We start from the raw sequence: 22,334 nt of genomic DNA, 5'->3' as shown, positions 1-22,334 counted from the left end.
GCCTGCCACTTGCAGCATCTTCGAAGTGCCTCTCCGCTCGGAAGCAGTTTGAAAGCCCAGCCCTGCCTGGTGCCCTCCTGCCCCCACCCACCCTGCTGTGCCCCCTTGTGTGTGAGCAGGCCTCTCAGCCACCCCTGTAGGAACTACAGAAACGGACCCTTTTCTTTTTGTGCTAGCAGATAGAAACAAGGGAGGGGGGGTTAAAATATATTGAGAGTAGATGTGAAGGAAGGCACAAAAAACCAGTAGTTTTAAAAATGGGAAAAGTGAGGACATACTGTGCATATCTACCTACTATTGTACTTTAAAATCAAGATGAAATGGACATTCTTTGCAAAAATAGAAAAACCTTAAAATTGACTGAAAAACCTAGAAGGAGAAATTGAACATTTTTTTAAAAATGCATTTCTCTAAGTTTCCAGAAATATTTAGGTTCTGTGCTGTGTAAGCTGTAACAGAACCTGGAATAACATGGTACACTGAGGTTTGGTCCCCTTCAGTCTTCTGGGGCTGTGCTGTCCTTCAAGAACCTGGTCAGACGTGGCCTCATAAATGGAGACTTACCCCTCACCATGTGGATGGTTAGGGTTCCCTCTCCATTAATACACAGATAATATTGCCTCTTATCTGTGTGTCTACTACAAAATTATAGCCCCTGAAGGTGGAAAGTAGGTCTTAAATTCGTTTTGTATCCCTGGAGCTGAGCCCAACAATATGAATCATTTTTTGACCGTAACCCTAAACCCTTATGCTATCTTTGCACAAAGAAATAAACTTACATTCCATCTCACTTAGTATAAAGATTAAATGTTTAATTAAATTCCAAGATAAAGGAATTGGCATTTTGTTATTTCTGATGTTGTTTATTATGTTAACACAATATGTGGGGAGGGTGTGTCTTAACATGGCGAGGATGCCCTCTGCACAGACAGGAAGTGCCTGTCTACCTAATATAGAGACATCTCTGCGGTCTCTGTGCAAACAGAAGCACGACAGCAGCTGTCACCTTCTTTCTTTATTGTTTGGCACTGTCACATTCAATTAGATATGAATAAGAAACGAGAAACATAGTGCAAAAGAACGGGAAAATATTTCTCTGGTCATATTTTCCTTCTTTTGAAGCAATAGAAGAAATTATAAAGGAAAAAGATTGATTTAGACTATATAAACATTTCTTTAAAATCCACTGCACAAAAATAAAAAAGAAAATAAAGGACAAGATAATTTATACTATAGCTGGTAATCAAAAGGTTAATATCTAAACACTAGAAAGAGCTTATACAAATAAACCTACCACTCTGAAGGTTCTAGTATTTGTAATTGGGAAAAAAACATGAATTCATAGTCATAGACCTGCAGATAATAATGTAGATTAATAAAGTAAAAATAATACTTACAAAGCAAATAAAGCATAATTGTATACCTACTTAAAAGACAAACTGATTAAACAACACATAGGTCAAGAATGATATACAGAAGAAATTTTAAAAATATTTTTTATTGAATAATTATAAAAATGTGACAAACTGTAATCAAAGTGGAATTGACGAGGCAAATTTTTGGTCTTAAATATAATTTGAAAAAAGTAAGGCTTAAAATCAATGATCTTTGTATCCCTTCAAGACGTTATAAACAAAATTATCAAATTAAGGCCAAAGAAAGAAAAGGAGAAGGGAAGATATATATCCATACACAGGTAGTTCAGGAGCGCCCCAAGACCAGCCTCAGGTTCACTAGAAGGACTCAGAACTCTTCAAGGCTTTTAGACTTGTGCTTACAGTGTCTTACAGTGGAAGGATGCAGGTTAAAATCAGCATCAGTTCAAGACACCTAGGAGATGGTCCCAGAGAGCACCAGGCATGGGCTTCCAGTTGTCCTCTCCCAGTGGAACCATGTGGACAGTGCTGCCTTCTCCCAGCAGCCATGTATGGCAACAAGAACAGAGTGTTGCCAACCGGAGAAGCTTACCTGGTCCTTGTTGTCTAAGGTTTTTATTGGGGTCAGCGACGTAGACACAGCTACTTTCCAGACACCCCATAGGTCAAGCCGACACTGCATGGCTCAAGGCCTCTGCCATAAATCACATCACCAGCATAAACTATGCAAGCTGCCTCGAGGCCCCCAGGTAAACAAAGACGCTCTCATCAGGTGGGACATCCCAAAGGCTTAGAGGTTCCCTCCCAGGAGCCAGGGGCAAACCTTTCCTTGGGCAAGGTTAATCTTTCACACACACACACACACACAGACATAATCTGTATATGGATAAATACACACACACACATGTGTGTCTATTATTAGGTACACACAATTTTAGAATATGTCTTTTCCGTATATTGATCCTTTTGTCATTCTGAAATTTGCTGCATTACCTGTAGCAATGCTTCTTGCCTTAGAGTCGACTTTGATATTACTGAAGCTACTTCTGCTGTTTCTTGATTAGTATTTGCATAGTTTTCCTCTTTCCATCTTTTTTCTGCCTTTTGGGGTTCCTTATAATTAGGGCATATTTCTTAAAAACATAGCAATTTCTTTTTCTGATAATCATCTTTTAATTGGAGCATTTGTTGTGAAGTACATCATTTAGTATGACTATTAATAATATTTGTGCTTAAGTCTACCATTTACTGTTTATTTTGAGTTTGCCCTACCTATTCTGTATTCCTTTTTCTTTCCTTTTTTTGGCAGAGAAGATTCATCAAGTATTTTTTTTTTAATTTTTAAACTTCTCTTACCCTATTGCTTACACATTCTTTTACCATTTTTTAGTCGTTACCCTAGATATCACAACATGTGCATTTAACTCACGTTACCTAACATAATTTAGTACTTTTACCACTTCCAGGCCAACATAAGGAGCCTTTAATTCCGTTTACCCCCTCACCACTTTTGAAGTATCTTGTCATGTATTTTAATTCTCTCTATATTTTAAGCTACTTATGACATGATAATGTTGTTGTTTTAGATGCTTCATTTTTATTTTAATTACCTACATCTCTGCACTTTAATCCTTCCTGAATTTGCATTCTTCTCTCTGGGACCAGAAGAATTGCACTTTGGAGTTCTTTTAGTATGGGCCTGCTGGCAGTGATATCTCTCTGAAATTTTGTTTGGCATATTCCTATTTCATTTTCCTTATTGAAGGAAATTTTCACTGATTTGGGAATCCTAGGTTAGCAGTTATTTTCTTGGGCATTCCCCCCATCTCATTGTCCTCTAACTCTCATCATTTATGTGAAGACGTCAGCTGTCAGTCCTCCCATTGCTTCTGTGAAAGGCATGTGCATCTTTCTGTGGTTGCCTTTAACATTTTCTCTTTGTCTCTGTTTTTCAGCAATCTTTCCATCATGTGCCTAGATGTGGGTTTCTATTTTTTATCCAGCTTCTGGATTCTGTATCTTGATGTCTTTTTATCAGTTTTGGAAAATTCTTGCCCATTATCTCTTCAAATATTTCTTCTGACCCATTTTCACTCTTCTCCTCTCATGGGAGTGCAGTTTACCTATGTTAGACTGTTTCAACGTGTTCTAAATATTTTTATTTTAGAAATGAGTACATAATCTAAGGCCTAGGGCTGGAGATGAGCTTACATCCCATGAAGGTGTGTGACGAGGAAGATGCAGTCCCCTGGAGAACCTTGTTTTTCTCTTCCTGACCTTTTTTCCTCTTCCCAGTGGTTTGAATGGTTAATTAGGGAGTGTAGGTTGGGATGTGGGAAGTGTGCATGACTTTGCAGAACTCTTACTGCTTCTTGCCAGGGTAAATAAAGCATGAAGTGCTGAGCTGATTAGGGAGTGAGCCTGGTTGGTTAGGAAGAGCACTGTTTTGGAACAGGCTGTGTACATTCAAAGCCTGAATCCTTACTTTACCATGATCTTAAGCAACTTGCTTCCCTTCTCTGTGTTCAGTTCTGTTATTTGTAAAATGAGGATAAAGTACATATTTCATAAAATGGAGAGGACTAAAGAAAATAATAACAAAAAGCACTTAAAACAGTACTTGGCACATAGCCACATTCAATAAGGTTAATTGTTGTTCTTGATCTCATCCTTATTACACTGTTACTGCCCTGCTTATTCCCTGCCCACCCATCATCCCCAAACCAGTCACTGGTACCTTCCATGGAGTGACAGTCCTGGTGAGACTGAGAGGGGTTGCTGTATTGGATGTCTGTGCTCGGTTCACAGAGGCTGTAAGCAGGGTATTGTTCATTGTTCCGTACTGAGCGTGCCCTTCTCTGCCATGGGTTTGCATGTTCTGGGGCTTTGGGGGCTCATCTAGCCCCAGTGACTAACTCTGGCCTTTCCCCTTCAGTATGGAATGCTCCTTTACCAGAACTACAGAATCCCTCAGCAGAGGAAAGCCTTGCTCTCCCCGTTCTCGACTCCAGTGGTAAGTACAGCTGTGATCTTCAGAAGTCAAGTTCCTTTTCAGGTGCTGTGTCTGCATGTGCTGTGGATGTCTCATTTCAGATGAGGCTGCCAGGAGAAGCTCCAGATGAGCCTGTGTTTCAGAGAAGCCAGTATGTCCCATAGCATTGCATGTCTGGGGGGTGGATTTTGTCATCTCAGCAGTGTCCCTGCTGGGCGCAGATTCCTCTGCCATCCTTCTCCCCATGCCTGCATCTCCTCTCAAGGTTGTTCAGGTAGATGGCTCTGTTTAAGGGTCAAAAACTGTTAACAGCAACATTCAGCTCTACTGAGGAGCCTTTCCTACCTGTGGCTTTTGTTCCTTTCAGCTGTGGGTTCTATGGTGCTGTTGACCATTATACTTGAGTCATTTGCTAGTGAGGATTTAGAAATTATAACGTCGTTTTGTGTTCTGAGGACATACTTTACATCCCAAAGGTACAGAAAGACTTCATCCTCTCAAAATATTATCTTAAAGATCCTTCTACGTGCGTGTCTTGGAGATGTCAGATTATGCCACGGAAAGAGTGTGTGTGTTCCCTGAACTAACATACTGAGGGAAGGCCTGGGTTGCTGATGAGGACTGGGCTCACCTGTGAGGTTTCCATTTCTCCCATGTGCTTTAGTGAAGGACAGGGAGCCTGTGAAGGACCACACGGGCCAAATCCTTTTGGCACCAGTGGCCACACAGCAGCCTTTGAATGCTGCGAGAGGGTTGGAACATTTCTTTTTCTTCTTAGGAGAAACCAAAGCTGTTTCCAGCTCTAGGGCCTTTGGCCACTGAATTTTCAACCTGAACCTTAGAGAGTTGGGAGCTCACATGAGGGGCATTCCTATCACCTTTTCCTGCTGTCTTTTCAATTATTTCATGCCAAGATTCCCATGTGCTGCTATGGCTCATTTCCCTATATTTTAAGAACTTGTGGCCTTTCCTCTCTAGCGCAGTGTCTCTGAGAACTCCCTCGTGGCAATGGATTTTTCTGGGCAAACAGGAAGAGTGATCGAGAATCCAGCGGAAGCCCAGAGCGCAGCCCTGGAAGAAGGCCACGCCTGGAGGGTAAGGCCATGGCCCAGTCCCAGCAGGACAGACTCCCTCGGGGTGGCATCCCTACCGCTCATCTTTTCCCAGGAGAATGGTTCTGTGGGTGCTGGCAAGGGGGTGAGATGTTGGGGAGGGGAGGGTGGCATCTGAGTTCTCAGCTGCGGGAAGCAATTGGCACTTCTGGGCCCCTCCACGTTCCCACCACCTGCCACCCCCACTGCCTCCCTGTCCCTGGGCTCCCAAGGAAGAAGCAGGAACAGAGCAGAGCTCTCTGACCTCTGGGCTCACAGGCAGAACTCTTCCTGCTGATGAGTCATCAGTGGCCATCTGTGAGGAGCATGGAGCCCACGCCTCTGCCTCACCTCTAGTCAGCTTCCTGGCCTTGGACATCTCTTCGGTTAAGTTCCTAATCTCTAGATGGAAAAATGTCACCCAACTTTCAGATTTTCCTGAAATGTAAAGACAGTATATAAAACATGAGCCTGCAGCTCTAGCACAGAAAGCCTTCCCCAGACTTTAGCATCACGGTGTCTGGAAAAGGACGCTGTCCCCAGAGCACAGGGATCCTGTGGCCAGTGTTTGCAGAACTGCCTGAGTTCAGTGGGGAAGCTCACGCTTTTCTCCTAAGATGTATCAGGAATTTCACTGTATGTCCTCTGTGTAAGAAACAAGAGTCTGCTTCAATACTGGGACCATTAGGAATATACCCGGAGGCTTCTGTTTCTGTTTTTAACAACCGTGACGCATTGCTCTTTGTTGTCCATGGTCATATGGGTTCAGGTGGCTTTCACTCCACAGTCCAGGGCCCTGTCATCTGGCCAGGCTTCCTGCCCTGAGGTGTGTGTACCGGGTGGCTTGTTGGTTATGTCAGTCTGCTATCTTAGCGCTAACATGGGGATTTCTTTTGCAGAAGCGAAGCACGAGGATGAATATCCTAGGTAGCCAAAGTCCCCTCCACCCTTCTACCCTAAGTACAGGTAAACACAGCATATTGGCCTGGTATTTTTGTATGTAAAGAAAATAAAACAGCTCCCACCCCTCCCCGAGCTTCACAAAGCTGTCTGGGTCCAGAGCACCCCACGAGAGGTGTGGCCACGGGATCGGGGCCCCGCACTGATCGCAAGTAGCGGTGCTGTCAGGGAAGTCATTCTGCAGAGGGGTCGAGACCCTACCTTCCTTCTCTCTTCCATCCCGCAGTGATTCATAGGACGCAGCACTGGTTTCACGGCAGGATCTCCAGGGAGGAGTCGCACAGGATCATTAAGCAGCAAGGGCTGGTTGATGGGTAAGGAGCCACCACTGATAAGAGCTGGCATCTGCTGAGGTTTCATTTTGCTAGGCGTGTATTCTGTTCAGTTCCTCAGAGCATCAGGCATAATAGGCAGTAGTTGTATCCTCATTTTAAAGAGGCAAAAATGTGTGCAGAGGTGTTAGTGTTGTGTAGGGCTTGCACATCTGGTAAGTGGCAGGAGAGGGATTGCAGTCTGCCTCGTCCATACTCCGGCTGTAACCATCCTCCACCTCTTTGTTGAGATTCAAACCAGATGAAGAACACAAGATAGTTATTTTTAATTAATAAGGCATTGGGCAAGTGGAAAAAAAATATTTTTGCCCCCACCTTTCGATTTATACATGTTGTCAGTTAGCTTTTGATGAGAATAAGCAATAAACATTTTAGTGGCTTAAAACAACAAAGCTCTATCATTTCTCCCAATCAGAGTTGGTTGAGTGGCTCTTCTCACCTGGGCCAGCTCTACTGGCGCTGGGGTGGCTCCATTCATGGGTCTGGAGGCCTGTGCTGGCTGTTGGCTGTGGTGACAGGGTGACTGGGCACAGGTTCCCAGCAGGCTAGCCTGGGCTGGTTCATATGTGGCCCTCACAGGGTTCCCAGGAACAGGAGACATCAAACCGCAGTGCCCAAGCATTCCTCAGGGCTCTCTTTGCATCACATTTGCTGCCATTCCATGGGCCAAAGCAGATCCTGCAGCCTGGCTCAGCTCATATCACTATGGGAAGGGACTGCGCAAGGGTGTGGATGCAGGGAGAGATGTCTGATTGATGAGGGGTCACTGCAGTGTCCCTCACAGCAGAGCTCAGCCTCAGGCCTCTCCTTACTCCCAAGAAGAGAGGCTCTCTGGTCTCCCTCTCTCAGAAGAATTAGTTTCTTTGTCAGCTATCCCTCACAGGGTCTGCTGGAAAAACAGGTTCTTAGAAGCTGCTAAACTCAAAGAACAATCCTTTTGTCCTTCAGCTTGAAAAAGTTTTATTCTGGAAATTTCCAAATTCACCTAAGAGAGAAGAGGATGATGAACCCCCACTTACTCCTTGCCCACGTTCGACAATCTGCTGGTCTTATTTTGTCTCCCCTCTCCCCACATTATTTTCCTCCCTCTCCTCTTTGTCTTCATCTTCTTCGTCATCTTCCTCCTTCCTTTTTACATTTTCCTTCCTCTTTCTTCTTCTGGAATATTTTAAAGGAAATCCCAGGCATCCTAAGTTTTCCCAATAAATATATTTCAGTGCATATCTCTAAAAGATAAGCACCCTTTTCCTTTGATGTAAATACAGTATCATTATTACACTTAGCAAGATAAACAAGAATTCCTTAATATTATCTAAAATCCAATCCGTGTTCAAATTTCCTCAATTGTCACCCAGAAAGTCTTTTAAATTTAGTTGTTTTAAATCAGGATCCACAAATAGCATTTGGTTGATATGTCTCTTAAGTCTCCTTAAATATAATAATAGTCTCCCCCACCACTCCATTCTTCTATTTTTTTTTTTTTTCATGTCTTTTCATTTGTTGGAGAAGTGGGTCATTTGGTAGTTGTATACTTGTGGTTTCTTTTAATATGTTCCCCTGTCTCCCTCATTTCCTGTGAAGGGGCAGTTGGGCTCCGTTAGACTCAGATTCATTTCTTCTGGGAGAGCGCTTCAGTGGGGTGCTGTGTTTTCTTCCGCCTCAAGTTGAGAAACATGTAGGGTGTGGTTGTCCTACTTGGTGATCTTTGGGTGGAGTGGGGGATTCAGGTGTCATCAGCATGACCTGCCTGATCAGGTTCCCTTCCTTGCTCACCACGTGGTTTGATCAGCCAATACTGGACCATGGTCACAATTTCACTAGGGTACAAAATCATCATTTTTGAATTCTATTATTCTTTCGTCATTCCTTAGCTGAAATTCTTCCCCTTATCAACACAAATAATCCATAAGCAACCTATAAATGAAAATTGGGGTGAGTTCATTCTGAGGCAAATGTGAGGACCATATAGCCCACGGTGCTCCTTCCCCAAGGAAGGAAGGGCACCAAAGCAGTGGGGTGTACAGAGTGGTTATATACCCTCAAAGAGCATGTTTCGCCTATGGTTGAAACATCCCTTCTCCAATAGTCATGAGACTGCTCTGTTGGCACAGCAATTGGTGGACACAGCAGGTAGTAGGTCTTCTGTCTTAGTGAAAGCAGTTGATAGACACAGCAGGTAGTAGGTCTGCTGTCTCAGTGGATACAGCAGGGTAGCAGGTCTGTTGTGTCGAGCTGGGTGGTCACAGGTGAGTACAGCAATCAGTTCCTAGCCTAGGGAAAGATGCTTATCCTTAAGGAAATGCCAATGTGGGGGAAGTTGTGCCTTTATCTTAAGGCCGTTTGTTCTTGTCTGTGGGACATAGCAAATGCTTAAAGCAAATATACAATGCATGCTCAACAGCCATGTCAGGCCCTTTTGGAAAAACAAAGTCAGGCCAAAGTAGGTTTACACCAAATGGCTTCCTCATATACTCCAGTACATCCTATTACTTGCCATTTATTTGTCATGTCCCCCCTTTTGATCTATAATCTTTTGATATAAAGCATCGATAATCAAAATATTGTACCTCGGTGCCAGGGTGGTTGCTGCCTGCCCTGAATCCATTATGTCCCTCAGTGCCATGCTTTTATCTCATTTATTTTCCCAGTTTTCTATGTTAGGGGGAAATAGTCAGATATAGTGGACAAGCATAGAGGTGTGTATGTTAACAGAGGAAGCATTTTATAGGTTATATAATTTTCAATTAATTTTAGATTGTTGCACAAATATATATGTGCTTTTCTATGACTCTTCACATTTACATTGTTCACAATTATAGAACAAGTACAGTAACAATAACAATTCAACATATTTAAAAACATTAGTTTGAAATGAGTTCTTAGGCCTATTCCTTTTCAGAAAAGGAAATTTGTCCAGGGTTATAAGATCAATTGACCATCAAGTCACCAGGCAACTGTTATTCCAGCTTGTATGCCGGTCTTACAAAACAGAGTAAGATAACAGCAATTAGTTTGAATATTATGACTATTACAAGAATTCCAAGAAGTAATAGAAATAGGAATTGCAATCCGGATTGAAAAATGGAACCAATACTGGAAGGGAGCCAACCAAACAAATCAAACTGGGTGTAGGATCACTTAAGTCATTCACCTGTTTCTTCATGTACTTTAGCAAAGATGACACGTTGGAAGACTCGTCAGGTATAAAAACACAGCATTCAGTCTGAATAATTGCACTTGTACCACCTTGGGATGCTGTAAGAATATTTCAGGCCATTCTGTTTTCGAAGATAGCCTTTCTCATTAAGGACATTTCAGTATTTAATAAGGCTATTCCTGCTTGACTATTACTAAGGGCTTGTTGAATAAATTTATGCAGGGCTTCCATATATCATAATGACATCTTTTAGCCCCAAAGAAGGAGAAAATATAGCCGCTTGGTGGCCATACCAGTGGAATACTGAATGAACCTTAAAGAGAGAGAGAGATTGGCAACAGATGTTAACTCAGTGTGAATCCTTCCCTGCTTCCACAGGAAACCCAGGGTGCAGTGTTTTAGCCATCCAGGTAGTAGCCAAGACCAGAGGTTTGTTCCACATAACCACTGAGTTCCATTAAGAGCCACCCAATAAATGCCTATCCTTCAAAACCAGCCTGTTCCAAGTCAGTCACTTTCTTTAAGTATGATAGTATTCCAAAACCTTAAGTGGAACAATTATAAAATCGGTGTACAGTTTAAGCATAACAAAGGTTTAAAGGAGGAGATACAACGTTGGGAATACAGGCCTGGTCTGGAGTCTTTGAATAGCTGTCTTCAATAGATGCCATCTTCTTCTCATCCTGGTGTGGTCCCTTTCAACAGGGCTGCAGAGTCTTTTATTTGATGTCTCTTCTGATAAATAAATTCTCCTGGTTATCATCCATGATCCTTAAGGTCTAGGGGTTCTCTGTGAAAGAATCAGCTACCAATCTTTCATTTCTTTTAAGCATCTCAATAAGACCCTGACAATAATGTAACATATCCCTTAAGCAAAGTTGGTTCACATATTTCCTCATCTAATTGCGTAGGCTGTCCTATTGTTTCAAAAGGACACAGCCAATGTTTACCAAAAGTGTAGATCTAAGATTAAGGAGCACTAACAGAAGAGCTTTTGGCCATTGGAGTAAATGCTTCTGAAAGCTTTGCCAATTAAGTTTTGATTGGGCAATTAGTTCTTTCCATCAATCCTGAGGACTGGGAATGGTAAGCACAGTGGAAATGCTGCATTATTGGCTAAATACTACAAATAGATTTAATTATTTGTGTGGTGAAATGAGTTCCCCAGTCACTATGTAACTCTGTAGGAATTCTGCAAACAGGAATTATCCTTTTCAATAATAATTTACCTAAAGCCGTTGCTCTTCTGCAAGGAAAAGCCTCAACACAATGTGAGAACATACAAATCATTACAAGATATATATATCCTTGGGATGGTGGCATTTGGACAAAGTCCAATTGCCATACCTCAAAGGGTCCCTTAGGAAGGGGAAAGTGGCCTTATGACTCATGAAATGGTTTCTGTGGATTATACCTTGGGCATATAACAGAAGAAGTATAGGCTATATGAGCCACTGTGGGAGAGAGTTTCTAAAAGTATTATTTTTCCCTTTTGTTGCCACCTTTATGTGTGTGTATATGTATATATATATGTATTTTTTTTTCCTTCCATGGTGGTTTCTTGAGCCTATAGAAGGAAATTTTTTTAGTGGGTTAGCAGAGTTAATAGAAAGTAGCAGGCATTCTTGAGGCTAGACAGCATATCCAGCTTGATAACATCCTTGCTTATCTTTTAAGTAAGACCCATCTCTAACCCAAATTAAATAATAGAATGCAGTCATGCTCTTCTCCACTTGTGATGTTGGAAGCAAGGTAGCAGGACTAAAATAGTGAATAATATTTACCTACACAATATAACCTAAGAGGGTTTGTCATCATTTACTTGATGATGCTTCCCATGCAATTTAGCATACCAAACAAGCTAATTAGTATCTCCCTTTTATAGGAAGAAGCACAAATTTCTTTGACAAGTCCCAGGGGCCCTCCGAAAATTCTCAAAGAATATCAAATAAAGACTTCATTTAGGGTATGGATTATTGGGGAGCTTGTCAAAAATATCAAAAGATTTTAAAACGTTTATTTAAACAAGATCCAGGGGTTGCTGATGTTGTCATCATGAAACAAGGGTCACTGAAACAATGCTTTGTGATAACATTTAACCAAGGTGACAACAGAAACAGTCAAAATCCTTGATAAAGAGACCTCATCCCTTTTGAACATAGGAAATTATCTTAACAAAACACAGATCTTCTGTCCTTTGGGTAAACTTACTCAAAAGAAAAACCTTTTATAGCCTCTTTATCAAGAGCAGATAAGAGTTTAAGAAAATTATCCTTTTAAGAGAGAAAGCCAAATTCTAATTTTTGAACCAGCTTACTTTTTATATTAAACCTTATCTACGTAATTTATTTTAATCTTAGCCAACTTGACCATTTACAAAACTCTGCAGGGTTTTACTTTCACCAACCTTCTGTCACTTCCCTTTACTCTCAGAATTTGTCTCATGTCTTTCTTTTTTCCCCCCAGTACTTTAGGACAAATTTATCTTTCTTAACCAAACAAACAAAAATATTTTGATTCTACATGCCACAACTAGAAGGACCTGCAACTAAGATATACAACTATGTACCAGGGGAGATTTGGGGAGATAAAGCAGGAAAAAAAAAAAAAAAGATTGGCCACAGTTGTTAGCTCAGGTGCCAATCTTAAAAAAAATAAATTCCATTCTTTTTACCTTCTTTGCTGAAAACTTACACCTTTCCTTGAATACAAATATGTTTTCCTTATTAATTTCTAGTAGCTTTAATCATGTATTAGAATTCTTTAACCCTTAGAAACCTTCAGTTTTAGTGAAACTTAAGAGTAAGTAATTATAAACTTTCTTTAGCACTTTGTGGCTTGGCAAATTTGTAAACACTTTTCATGATTTTTAGAAACATGTTACTTTATAGTACAATCTTTTAATAACATGCAAGACATGTTTACTAGTACACTTAAGCAACTTTTAGTTTTTCCTGTAATAAGAAGCCAATAGTAGGTGAACTTACATTAATAATTAATGTCCAACACTTTATCTTATTTAGAGATGATCTAGATATTTAATGAATTTTTAGCATTTAAATTAAACTAGCAAAACTTCAAAGTTTCAAGTTACCAAAGAGATTTCAGAAGCTATTTTAAGTACATACACCATAACACATAATTATTGTTAAAAGTTCACCCAACAGTTATCTTTTTCACATCTATTTAGGTTTTTGTTCCCAATAATCATTTAGATTGCCTACATGACTTGATGAGACATTAGACAAAATTAGCCATCATTTTAAGTTATTATTTTTGTTAACCAGTTTTGTAAGAGACAACGTCAGCTTATTTGACCAGTAAACATAGAATAAAGGCCACATGTCTGTTTCATATCCAATGCTGATAGCTCTAAGGACATGCCTGTTTTAATCAAACCAACAAACTTAAACAAACTTTTATTTACCAAAGATTATTTCATCCCACGTTAACTTGAAAGATGTTTGGGTTAGCTGCATTTAAAAAAAAATTTTGTAAGCACTTACTTTAAGGGAATTGAATAGAGCTCTTTAGAAATCATACCATCCGGAGGGAAAATACTACACATTTATGACATACATAGACACACACATAAACAACAGACTGATATAACAAAGATGTTCCTTAGATTTCTGGGCTAGGGTGTTCTCACAGCAGACCATGGTGGCAAAAACTTGTTTTCCCAGTTTTTCTTCTTTCTTTCTTTTGGTCTTAAGAATCTGGGTTGGAAATATCCCCCTTTGTTAAGCAATTGCAGTCACAGCATGAAGCCAACTGGAGTTCAGAGGAGGCTGCCCATTCAGGAACTGATTTCCCACTTTTCTTTTAATGTTGTTTGCTGTAAAGTCTGAACAACTTCTAAGGACAGTGTAATGAGTCAAAAAATGGACTGCTTGTTGAGTGTTACTCCCTGGAGAAAGGTTGTAACAGTGTCTTACATGCCTCAGTTTCTCCCTCTGGCAGTCTAAAACCACCGTGGGGGCTTGGAGCGCAGGTGACCAGCCCTTTGCACTTCGCATGATATGGAACCTGAAGTGACTTCACTCACCCACTGCACAGTAAGCCAATCTCTGACACTAGGTGTAGTGGAAGAAAGTAGGAGTTTTATTATTGCACAGCACTGAGCAAGGAGAAAGGGCAGCTAACACTGAAATCCCAAACAACCCAAAAACCTAAAAGTAAGGGTTTTTATTTGGAGTTTTATCTAGGGGAGGGAGAGCATATGGCCTTGCCGGTCAGAGCTTTCCCACCAGCCTGGGGAGGCTGCTTGTAGGAAGGAGGAGGAGGAGATAACGAATCCAGCTGGCTGTCCTTGGCTGTTTGTCTCCATGGCAAATAGTGGATTCTGGAGCCAGGAAGCCAGGGAGTAAGCAGGGAATGAGTGCTTTGGTTTTAACTCTATATATGCTGGGTTTAATGTAAGGAAATCAATATCAGTGCTAGTATCACCTGGATGAGCCATAATTAATTAACATGAGTGGAGTGGAGTTCCCTATGAGACTGCTACACGTCACAAGGCATTTGATCCTCCAACGCTCCTGCTGAGGTCCTCAGTCACCACCTGAGAATACCTTTCCGGCCAGGAGGATCAGTATCCCCTTTCTTTGGAGCTGAACACATTCAGTCCCTCATTTCTCTATCGAGCTGTTTGTTCAAACTTTATAAACACACTTCTTTCCAATTTAATTCAAAATTTAAAAGATCAGCCTGCCCCATTCGCTCCAAAGTTTCCCCTAGGCTCCTCTGGCCTAGGAATTCCTGTTAGGTTCCTCTTACCTAGGGTATGTGCTGGTACCACCTTAAGACACCTAGCCTTAAGGTTTGCAACAGCTCATATCAACTCTTGGACCATTGACTTAAAATAAGGAGGTCCAGGTTTCAGGAGAACTCACCAAGGTCACCTGAAAGAATGCAGTGATCTGGGGGGACTCAGTGGGCCTCTACTGGTACCGAATGCCAGTTCAGTGTAGATTCCAGATAGTCTCCGGTGGGTTTCTCTGAAATCCTGCCATGACTGCACCAAGAAATGTCGACACAAATAATCCATAACCAATTTATAAGTGAAAATTGGGGTGAGTTTATTCTGAGCCAAATGTGAGAACCATATGGCCCAGGACCCTCCTTCCCCAAGGAAGGAAGGGCACCAAAGAACTGGAGTGTACAGAGTGGTTATATACCCTCAAAGAACATGTTTCACATATGATTGAAATGTCCCTTTTACAATAGTCACAAGATTGCCCTGTTGGCACAGCGATTGATGGACACTCCAGGTAGTAGGTCTGCTGTCTCAAGCTGGATAGTCACAGGGTGAGTGCAGCGATCACTTCCCAGTCTAGGGAGAAGTGCTTATCCTTAAGGAAATGTCAATGTTGGGGAAGTTGCACCTTTATCTTAAGGCTATTTGTTCTTGTCTTTGGGACATAGCAAATGCTTAAAGCAGATATACAATGCATGCTCAACGGTCATGTCAGCCCCTTTTGGAAAAACAGAGACAGGCCAAATAGGTTTACACCAAATGGCTTCCTCATATACTCCAGTACATCCTATTACTTGCCATTTATTTGTCACCCTTGTCATATATTTGGTTTCCTGGAGAAGGTAGCTAAATGCTTGAGTTTTTCCCTTTCATTTGTCAGTTTTCAGAATAATGACTTGATGTTCTACCATCTTCCAGTAATGAGAGATGAGGTGTTTTTGTTTTGTTTTGTTAAACTATCGTGATGAGATTCTTATGTGTTTGATTTATTTCAGTCAACATTGTTATTCTTGATGCTCAATATCCCCTCTCTTTGGGCAACGGGACCTGTTTCAAGTTGGTTCCTGAGTTCTTTGACGCAGCACTAACTCATTTCAGGTGTGACAAAATGTGTTAGTCTCGTGGGATATGCTCCTCTTAGGAACTCGGATTCTTCCTAATGGAAAATGGTTTCTGGAGACCATAATCTGTAGGTCTTTTCCGTGGACAGAGTTAGGACGTGCTTGTTTAAACCGAAAAATAAATTATAGGTTCACGTTGATATTGCCAATTCAAATTGAAGAGTACAGGGTTTTTACTTCTTAGATTTTTGTCTCTCTCTTCTCTTACCCTGAAAATCTTATTCATGACATTAAGTTAAGTTTGTTTCACCCCACTCTATCCTATTTCCTTTATTCCATATAACATCTTGGAAATATTAATACTGATATTATTTCAGTAAGACTACTGAGCTCACATTCCTTTGTAGTGCTTTTAACCCTTAAGGAATATTCCAGTCAGGTCATGTTAAAATACCAACCCAGAGCAATTTTCTGTGGTTCTTCTACCGAACTGGCTCATGGTCGGGTTCAGATGTTTCAGATCCTTTCTGATTTTTGCAAGTGGAAGTGATTCGTTTTCTCTTCAGTTTAATGCTGCTTTGTAAGTTACCTAAAAATTTCCATGGCTGCAAAGTCAAGACTGGGAAACGAGGCACATTCCCTGGTGACGCCACACTGCCGCCACCCCCAAAATCAGTCACCATTTTTATCAGTGTTTGTTTGTCCTCTGTTGTTGTTTTTTTTAACTGTAGGCAAAACATCTCTGTTTTCATTGTCTGCCCCTCTGTAAGCGGTGGTCCCCTGCTGTAAATGCTGTGTGCCCTGCCCTCAGCTGCGTCCTGAAGATTGCTCCAAAGGCTGCGTGAAGCTGGCCTCCTTTTGTGTTCATTGTTTTCAGACCTATGTTATCATATCCAGCGCTCCATCATTTCGTGGTTTCGCTGGTGTCCCTTTGTTGGGCAGTTCTTAGCAGTGGGAGTGTTGAGGGGAAGCGTGAAGTCTTATGTAACATGGTAAAATGTTGCCAGATCCCCCTGGCAGTGTGTGCACACCACATGGTGATCCCCCCAGAAATTTCTGAGAATGACAGTTTCCCACAGCCTCTTCAAGTGGAGAGGGAAGTTGTAGTTTGCATCTCTCATGAAGAAGGCTGAGCCTTGTCCATATGTTTAAGGGCTAATTGCGTTTTTTTTTTTTTTTTACAAATATGAGCTTTTATATCTTTGCCCAATGTTCTAAATCTGTTTTCTGCAAACATTTTTTCCCCCCAGTTTGTCATTTGTCTCTTTGACTTTGCTTATGGGTTGGTTTGTTTTAGTTTTTTTTGATGACACCTTTTTTAAAATTTCATATGGTCACATTTGTCATTTCTGTCTCATATCCTTCTAGATTTTTGAGCCATAGTCGTATAAGTTTTTCCCATCCCTGTTATCTGCTAGAACTTGTATTGCTTCTTTTCTTTCTCCCTTTCTTTCTTTCTGTTTCCCTTTCTTCTTTTCTTCCTTTTTTGTTTGTTGGTTTAGATCTCAGATGCATGTGGAATTTATTTATCCTGGTGTACTGTGTAAAGAATGGATCTTATTCTATTTTTTTCTCATGTGCCTTACAATTGTTCTATCTGCCTATCTGAGATGTCACCTGTATAACAGAATAGTCCCTCTTAAAACATTAGAAATGACTCCTCCTAATTATAAAAAAAAAAAGTATGTTTCTCCTATAAAGTTTCTGGCCTGTGTAAGGAGAGAGAAGCGTGACACCTGAAGTTCCTCTGTCACTGCCCCGTTTGCGTTTAGCTATGTGTGTGTTCCCGGGACTTCTAGCACAGGCTCTGTACCCATTTACAGCCCTGAGCCACATCAGAAGTGTGCCTGGAATGTTCCAGTGGTGTCACCTTTAACCATATCATCCGTGGGATCTGTTCTGAGGAAGCCGAGTGGGTTCACTTGACATCATACTGCCAGAGCACGAAGGTTCCCCAGGAAGTGGTGTGGCCACTGGCATGCTGCCAAGGCCAGGGCAGTGACGATGGCACCTGCATCCCTGCGCTGCTGACAGAACCGCAGAGAGGGAGTGATGGGACGTGTGTGTTTTTAAGAAGCTTCCCCCGTGAGTCTGAGATCAGGCCCTGTGGCCCACTTTCATTAAGAAGGGCTGCCCCTCCGGTCAGGGGACCCTGGGTGGAGGGGTTAGCACTCTCCACCCACTGGATTGTGTGTCGGCTTCTTTCTGGTTTTAAACCATGTTTGTCTTTCAACTTTTCCAAGAGCAGAGTCCCAGCTGGCGACTTTCACATCATTTCAGACCTGGTGAGGCGTATGAGCATCACCTTTACCACCTCTCCTCCCCTGGGAAGCCCTCCTAGCGGCATTAGCCTTGTTGATAAGCAGGAGTCTCTCTGGGTTTTAGTCTTCTCTAAGGTTCTAATTTTCAATTCTGCCGTGAGGCTGCTGAAACCCTGGCACAAACAAGGATGAGGAGCAGGGGACTGATTCAGGTATCATCACAATGACACCACCTCTCCCATTAATTCCTGCATTTGGGGAGGAAACGTGTTTGGAAAAGAAAGTGAACTAAATGATCAATTCCTAACCTTTACTGACCCCTGCAGAAGTAGTGAAGGGAAGCCAATTGCGAGAGTCCAACAAGAGGAAACAACTTTGAAAGGCAGTGCCAGAATGACAGCTGTTAGAGAACAGGATTCCTAGGGCTTTAGCCTCAAATTATATCTGGAGATAGAAAGAGAAGGGCCAGAAAGAGACATCAGCCTGGAATAACCTGGGAGATGTCCTTGAATCCCGCTGTCTCCAGGCGGCCCCCCACGCAGGTGACCATGCGTGTGCACGTGCATTTGTGTGTGCGTTCACACCCCCCCAGCCCTGCAGGGATTCCTGTGAGCACTGAACTCACTGCCTGCTTCCTTCTCCTCTTGCCGCCCCAGCCCATCCCAGAACCTGGAGAAGGATCTTTTCAAAGGACACATCTAGTTCTGTTGTCCCCTCTGCTCAAACCCCCCAGTGGCTCATCTCCTTACCTGTGGCATTTACGGCTCTATCTCTCCCTCTGCTGCCCCTACCAGAATCACACTGGGGTCTAGCGCCACCAGCCCCTCTGCTGTCCCCAGCCTCCACCTCTGTGCTGTCTGTGAGTGCTGGTCCCTCTGTCTGCACTCCATGGCTTCAGAAACTCCTTTGTCAGATTCGAGTTCTTTGCAGCTGTCTCTTTCCTCAGGGCAGAGAAAGGGGACCTGACCCAAGGCTAACATACACCTTTGTAAGAGCCACAACAGGGAGGAATCCCCAGCTGGGGAGGAATCATCTGCGCACTTCCTCAGGTTTCACCAGGGGTCCTGTTGTCCTGCTGTACCCAGGCTTCCTCTGGGGCTTCTGCTGGCTGTGTGACCTCAGGGAATTTTCTTAACTTCCCCATGCCCTGCTTCCCTCACCATGAAATGAGGACAAAAACAGGGTGGCTGTGAGGACTCAATGGGTTAATATGTATGCAATGGCTTGCTTGGTGATCTGAGCTGTGCGGCACTCTGATCACTGTCAGCCCCTGGCACACACAGCTCTTCGTTCTCTCATGAGTGCACGGTGACCATGGTCGGGAGGGCTACCCCGTGCCTGCCTCCAGTTCTTAATGAAGGTGGGGACTCACCTGGCCTCACCCTTTGCTTCCTGTGTTACGCTCATGATTTCTTAATCTGAGTGGCATCCCTTGGCATGCTTTGTCTTCTTTGAGCCTTGTCCCTTCAGTTGTCCCTCTCAGAAATCAGTGCATCTCTGCGATTTGCTGGTTATTAGCATTGTTATCTCAAGCCACCATGGATTGTGTGCTATATTGCACAACAGCCACAATCTTCTAGATGACCCTGTAGGAGAGGCGTTACTCCCTTTTGCAGATGATGACACTAAGGTTGAGAAGGCACATTCCCCTGGATCCTGAAGCTAACAAGTGGCGAATCCAGGAGTGTTGCTGACTCCTGCGCCATACCCTTTTCACCCTGCGAAGGGCCTCCCTGTTAGGAATCGTTTCAGATACACAGCCCTTAGGCACAACTGTAAAACCCATCCTGTGGGGTAGCCTCAGGATTTCCCCAGGTTGTGCCCCTAAACTGCGAGGCAGACAGGGCGGCATGTTGTGTCTGCTCCTTCGGCTGCTCAGGGGCGAGTGGGCCCAGACCCGGTTCAGCGGCCGCTTCCTCTCTGCAGAAGGAAACGCAGGGAGCTAACTAAGGTAACAGATGAGAAAGGGGCAGCCTCAGCTTTCCTCCGGGATGACCTAGGGACCTGCAGACTCCTGGGTTTCTGCTGGTAATCATGACGCTGAGAAAAGAAAACACACCTTTGAGGTGGAAGAACCTGGCGCAGCTCTGCCCAGGAGAGGAGCTAGACCTCGCCCTCTCGCTCTGTGCCATGGAGCACATTCCTCAGAGTCCAGCTTCTTAGCATTGTCCCCTCCAGTTCAGCCCAGCCAAACTGTGCAATTCCATTCCACTTGGTGTCTCCAAAGTGGATTCTGAAGAATCTGCGTCCTGCGGAAGGCTGTAATAAAGGGATTTTTAGTCAGGTAACATTGGAAAATTGTCCTGCTTGAGCTCCTTAGGGAGCCAGGATGAATATTCATTTTAAAGTCTGAAAAGTCCTTTAGTAACATTCACTGTGAATATTAGCATTTTAAAGGCTCTGAGAAGTCCTGTAGTAAAATAAAACTTTTTTACCCTTTTAAAAAACAGAATTTTCCAGTCTCGTTGAAGTGCTTTCCATCTTCATGTGACAGTCTAGAAACTGATGATTCAGCTGATCCTGCAGTTTGGTCTCTGGTACCTTTCAATGTTTCCTCTCATGCCTTTTCTTCTTTGTCACTTGGATTAGGGCGTGGAGACTTTTTTCTCTTCTCTTGTAATGCACAACTGTCTATCTTACCAGCTCATTCTAGGTTTGTTCATGGGAAAGCAAAGATTTATGCTTCTTTGTGCTATTCTAATTTTTTTTAATTTTGTATTTTGAAATAATTTCAAACTGTAGAAAAGTTGCCAGAATTGTATAGTGAGCTCCTGTATACATTTTACTCAGATCCTCTGGTTGTCAACATTGTAGCACGTTTGCTTTAGCGTATTCCCTCTCTTGCCCTGCCTTTCCCTCTCTATCCCCTCGCTCTCTCTCTCTCTCCCCTCTCCGTCTCCCTCCCTAGTCCCACTCCCCCCGTTTTTTTGTCTGAACCACTTAGGAGTAAGTTGTGGCATGATATCCCTTTAATCCTCATTGTTTTAGTATAAAATTTCTAAAAACAAGGACTTCTCTTACATCGTGCTGTTGCAAAAATTAGGAGGTTAACATTGATGCAGTTCTATTATTTAATGTACACACTGTTCACATTTTACCAGTCGTCCTAATTACATCCTTTATAGCAAAAAGAAAACACTTCTTGATCCTAAATCACCTCCCAAGCCAGCGTGTCCCCTTGGTCCTCCTCCGGCTTTCATCGACACTTGTTATGAGCAGAATCCGGTTGTTGCAGAGCGTGCCTCAGTTTGGGCCAGTCTGTCTCCTCGTGATTTGGGTCAGGTCATGCATTTGGGGCAGGGGCACCAGAAGTGGTGTGGTGTCATCTCAGTGCGTCCCGTCAGGAGGCGCTCAGGTCCAACTATCTCATTCCTGGTGGTGGTACTGGAATGTGCGATGAAGATGGTATCAACCAGGTTTCTCTACTGTGAACTTACTATTTTTCCTTTGTGATAAATAAGTATTAGGGGGCAGATGCTTTGAGACTATAACAATGTTTTGTTTCTCATCAAACTGTCATCTGCCAAGTTTAGCATTCACTGAGCTCTTCTCTTTAATCATTGGTTATCTATGGTAATTGCCAAATGGTAGTTCTCTAACCTGTCATTCCTTCTTTATCTTGCTGGGCTTCTGCTCTAAGGAAGAGCTTTTTCTTCTCTCCTATTACTTTGTTTGCTCATTTATTTACAATATCATATAGACTCATGGATTCCCATTTTATTCTTTGGGCTATAATCCCTTACTTCTGTTACTTACTTTGATGCCCAGATTTGGCCTCGCTACCTCCTGGATCATCATTCTTTGAATAGTTCCTTCCTTTCTGGCACGAAATGTTCCATCTTCATCTTGTGTCTTCCCTACCTTACCCTAGAGTCGGCCATATACCCAGGAAGCCCTGGTTCCGTTCAGTGGAGAGGTAATTCAGAAACCACAGTCTGGGTGCAGAGTGTGCTGTTGCCAGTCAGGCCACTCGGATGCTGAAGCATCCAGAAGCTTCCTGGCTTCACGCCTGTCTTAGCAGATGAGCAGGGAAAGGTGTGTGTGTGTGCATGTGCACACATGTACGTATATTAAGTGTAGATTTTTCAAATTAATAATCAACTGATTATCTTCCATTCCCAGGCTTTTTCTGCTCCGTGACAGCCAGAGTAATCCAAAGGCATTTGTACTTACACTGTGTCATCACCAGAAAATTAAAAATTTCCAGATCTTACCTGTAAGTATTGATATTGTCATATTAGTCCTTAGTTTTTGTTTTCTGGTTCCATTCTTAATGCAATTTTCATGTTATAAACAAACAAAACTTTAGATCATTAAATGTCAGACAGTTCCAAGCTCACAAGTGAGA

General features: G+C 42.5%; 1 protein-coding gene across 9 annotated transcripts in view; it reads left to right on the top strand.

Annotated features, from left to right (window-relative positions):
- Positions 1-22,334, top strand: part of GRB10 (growth factor receptor bound protein 10) — a 182,446-nt gene that overhangs the window by 154,901 nt on the left and 5,211 nt on the right. For all 9 annotated transcript variants that reach the window (XM_046669594.1, XM_046669591.1, XM_046669592.1 and 6 more), the window contains 5 exons: positions 4,312-4,389; positions 5,347-5,463; positions 6,359-6,425; positions 6,646-6,733; positions 22,109-22,202. In XM_046669594.1, the coding sequence (XP_046525550.1) occupies positions 4,312-4,389; positions 5,347-5,463; positions 6,359-6,425; positions 6,646-6,733; positions 22,109-22,202 (444 nt within the window). The remainder of the gene's footprint in view (positions 1-4,311; positions 4,390-5,346; positions 5,464-6,358; positions 6,426-6,645; positions 6,734-22,108; positions 22,203-22,334) is intronic.

This window comes from Equus quagga, chromosome 8 (assembly GCF_021613505.1).
Source record: "Equus quagga isolate Etosha38 chromosome 8, UCLA_HA_Equagga_1.0, whole genome shotgun sequence".
NCBI classification, from domain to species: Eukaryota; Metazoa; Chordata; class Mammalia; order Perissodactyla; family Equidae; genus Equus; species Equus quagga.
The sequence above is the reverse complement of the archived record's forward strand: the minus strand, read 5'-3'. Positions and strand labels throughout refer to the sequence as shown.